We start from the raw sequence: 4,041 nt of genomic DNA, 5'->3' as shown, positions 1-4,041 counted from the left end.
CACATTTCAAATGCAATTAATTAGAAAAAAGGCATCCGAATAGGTATAATAATGATGCATAACAGAAGTGGAACAGCTCTAGAAAATGTAACTCTGCATGAAATTTCCCTATTATACAGTACCTCATAGCACCAACATCTCGCAACGTTTCTTATGGTATACCCACCGCCGCCAAGCAGCAGCACAGGGACATTGAAGGACCTCATGAATCTCACGCACTCCGCGTGCCCCTTGATGGATAGGTTGAAGCAGCCCAACCTGTCACCCGACAAGGAGTCTGCCCCACACTGGAGCACGACGGCGCCAGGGCGGAAAATCTCCATAACCTTGGCCATGATCGGCTTGAACAGCGACTGGTAGCTCTCGTCATCGATACCGTCGTCCAGCGGGACATTCAGGGAGTAGTACTTCCCCTTGGAGTGGCCAACATCACGAATGTCTCCGGTCCCTGGGAAATAATCCCCAAACTTGTGGAACGAGACCGTCATCACCCTGTCCGTGGTGTAAAACGCCTCCTCCACCCCGTCCCCGTGGTGGATATCGATATCCACATAGAGAACACGCTGCGAATGCAGATTAAAAAAAAAATCAAGAGAAAGTAATTTTGTAAAATTGAGGGGTGGGAGATGAGATGAGAGGGCAGGGCAGGGCGGGTGATAGATACCTGGTGGTATTTGAGGAGCTCGAGGATGGCGAGTACGATGTCGTTGACGTAGCAGAATCCTGACGCCTCGCACTTCTTGGCGTGGTGCAGGCCGCCTGCCCAGTTGATGGCGATGTCGTGGCCGTGGTTGAGCTTGACGGCGCCGCCGACGGAGCCGCCGGCGTAGGTCTGGCAGAAGGTGTAGAGTCCGTCGAAGACGGGGCAGTCCTCGCCGACGTTGAATCGCTTGAGCGCGCGGATCTGGTCCTGCTGCGTCTCGGGGGTGACGGAGCGGAGGAAGGAGACGTAGTCGTCGGCGTGGAAGCGGCAGAGGTCGCGGTCGCGGGCGGGGTGCGGCTTGAGGACCTGCATCTGGTCGAGGAGGCCGTAGTGGGCGAGCAGGGCGTGGGTCATGCGGATGCGGTGCGGCTTCATGGGGTGGCCCTGCCCGTAGTAGTAGTTGCCCACCTCCGAGTCGTAGAAGTAGCAGACGCGGCGCTTGGAGCCGTCCGTGCCGGTGGTGGGGAGCGAGTTGCCGCCGCCGCCGGCGGAGATGTCCATGGCGGCGCGCCGGGATGGCGTTTCTCCTCTCCCCTGTCTGTCTGTGTTTTGTGTGTGTGTTTCTGGGTTTCGGCTCTCGGCGGCGTTTGAGTGAGGTGAGGTGAGGGCGATGAGGGAAATTGGGGAGGAGGGCCGGGGAAGGCGCTCCAAGAGGAGGAGAAAGCTTTTCGATTTGGGGTATTCTGCGGCCTCTACGGACCGTTGGATTCGGGGTCTGTTGTCATGGTAAAAAGTTTTTTAATCCTCTACTAGGTCTGGGTCTTGAAATCTTGATTTGCCAGATTGATTTTACAACTTTTTTCGTGGTTGACGCGAGGAGGATTATCCTCACAGTTTTTGTACCGACTGCTACATCCTCGACAATGGTGATTCATACTCTCGGTTCTCCATCGACGTCAACAAAGCTAATTGGTTGTTATTCCCTGACATACTAGTGTTGATACTCTTGCTGATGTTGAATAAATGCTTTAATGGTTACGTGTGCACGTAGTCTTGGCATTACGGATCAAATTGAAACTATAGGAGAATCTTCATTGGTATTTACTGGTCTATGGTTTGTTATCTATCTTTGGTTGTCTTCAGAAAAGCATAAGATTGTGTCTTGGAAGAAGAAAGCGTTTTAAGACCTGGATGATTTTTTTTGCGTAGAAGTTTGGGGATTTTATTTGTTCTTGAAATAGTTCGACTAGTTAGGCTCTCACACAGCTAACTGCTCGTCACTTCTAAAGTGCTCGCAAGCTTTGCACATAGATGTGCCAAGTGATTTGCCTCCCTCCTAACATGTTTTATTGAAGACGAAGAGAAATCCTTGGCCATCTCCACAACTTCATCAAGAATAGGCGCCACAATAGAACGGGAATTGTAGTGTAATATCCATAGATCCACCACCTCTAGACAGTTAGACTTTATTTTGTAATCGTTGGAGACGGTTCTTGTATCTCTACCATGTACTATTTTTTACTATAATATAATATATGTGGTATTGATTGTTAAAAATAAAGTCAAACGTGTGCCATTTTGCCAAATTTTCTTCTTCTTTTTTAATTCTAGTACAATATATATTTATGATGTTGTTCATGTACAAGTCGATGACCTAAATTATCCAAGTAAAAATTCTAGTAACATGACGTAGATAAGTAGGTTAAAATACTCCCTTCTTTGCACCAAAAATATCTCACCTTTATCAAAATTTGGATGTAAAGAACTAAGACAAGATGGAGACAGTGGAGATGTTGGTTCCACAGCCACAACAATAACAATTGTGGCTACAACCCATGAGACAATGTCTCACAGCTGTGTTGCATGCTCCCCTCTTCTTACTACTTGAGTCTCCCATAAAAGATGTGGTGGATCTTTGAGATGGAGGCTTGGCACAACCCCAAATGCATATGGATATGCAGGTGTTCTTGGTGGTTGATCTTGGAGCTAGGAAAGATGTGTATGGTTGTCTCTCCATTCACTCCCAAAACCTTTCTTATCTCCCATACAAAGTATTGATACAAACAACACCATTTTTGAAGACCAATTAGGGAGATATCAAGCCATTCCCGAGCTTGTCTTCATGGGGCACGAGTGTGCGCACTTACTGGGTATATGTGATGTGTAAGGCCTTGTTTGGTAGGCAGGATTAGAGTGTACCTTAGAGTATTACTATTATCCCTAGTGTTTTGGGTGAAGAAACTTCCTTCATCCTACCTTAGGGTATTACTATTATCCATAGTATTTTGGGTGAAGAAACTTCCTCCACTCAATCACCTCAAACCTATTGGGGGCGTGCATTGAAAACAATAATTTTCTACGCAGATAACCAAGATCCTTCATATATGGAACTAGCGGAAGCTTTCGGTGGCGAGGTTGATGAAAATGTGAGTCGATCCCCGCAACCAGACTCGTCTAGTCGCAAGGAGATGTATTACCCCTCGAACCATGAACCGCTCCCATGAGAAAGTGTCGACATGCAATACCTCCACTAGTGAAAAGAAGGGATCTATCAATGTGATATATGAGTGGATGAAGAAGAGGAAGGTCATCCCCATAATAATGGAGGAACAAAAGGTGGACGTAGCACTAGAGAAGACTAATGGTCCATGGAGAAGAAATTTTTGTGCGAAAAAAGGAAGGAAGGAAAACAAAAGGTGAAACACTCTCGTGACGTGGAAGGCTGGCGTGGCAGTTTGTTGAGGTGGATAGGCTCCATGTTGAGAGAAATAAGTTAGTGGGATGATCTTTTTAGTTATATAGGATGTGCTGAAATTACTAGTATTATTTCTGTTTTTATATAAGGCCACAAGATTGTTTTTAGGTACTCCCTTTATACCGATTTATTAGGCCACCATGTATTTCGAGAAAACTTTAATCATTAATTTGGTCAACATGATATGAGATATATACCAAAAAAAAATTATACCATTGCACGTAATGGGCTTATATATTGGTATGGAGAGAGTATAAAAAAACAGAATCAACTAATAAATAACATGATTAATTATGTGTAAAAATACTCTCGTGTTTCGGGCTAATTAAACATTTGATGTGTTATCTCTTTATCTATGCATGCATGCAATATTTGCCTTAATAAGCACCATATCTAAAAAAAATCGATTAGTGATAGCGGCCTTATATGGATGCAAAATGTATTTTTGATACTAGTGTCCTTATATATAAAAATGAGGGAGTAGTTAATGATGGAACTTCATTTTTGCAGGGGTGGTGATTGCCTAGGTTTGCCATGTTAAAGCTCCTCCCAGTGGCCCCCACAATCCTTTCGTGGGTCGTACTCCCTTCTCCATCACTAGTTGTCGTGAACGACTTGAGCCTCGAACATCCCCACCATGTGC

At 45.4% G+C, this 4,041-nt stretch overlaps 1 protein-coding gene across 2 annotated transcripts in view; it reads right to left on the bottom strand.

Annotated features, from left to right (window-relative positions):
* Window positions 1–1,251, bottom strand: part of LOC124694625 (histone deacetylase 1-like) — a 7,891-nt gene extending 6,640 nt beyond the window's left edge. For both annotated transcript variants that reach the window (XM_047227601.1, XM_047227593.1), the window contains exons 1-2: window positions 665–1,251; window positions 123–563 (exon numbers count right to left, since the gene is read on the bottom strand). In XM_047227601.1, the coding sequence (XP_047083557.1) occupies window positions 123–563; window positions 665–1,204 (981 nt within the window). In that variant the 5' untranslated portion in view covers window positions 1,205–1,251. The remainder of the gene's footprint in view (window positions 1–122; window positions 564–664) is intronic.
* Window positions 1,252–4,041: the final 2,790 nt, after the last annotated feature.

The sequence above is a fragment of the Lolium rigidum genome, chromosome 1 (genome assembly GCF_022539505.1).
Source record: "Lolium rigidum isolate FL_2022 chromosome 1, APGP_CSIRO_Lrig_0.1, whole genome shotgun sequence".
NCBI classification, from domain to species: Eukaryota; Viridiplantae; Streptophyta; class Magnoliopsida; order Poales; family Poaceae; genus Lolium; species Lolium rigidum.
Note: the sequence above shows the minus strand (reverse complement) of the source record. Positions and strands in the feature narration are given on the sequence as shown.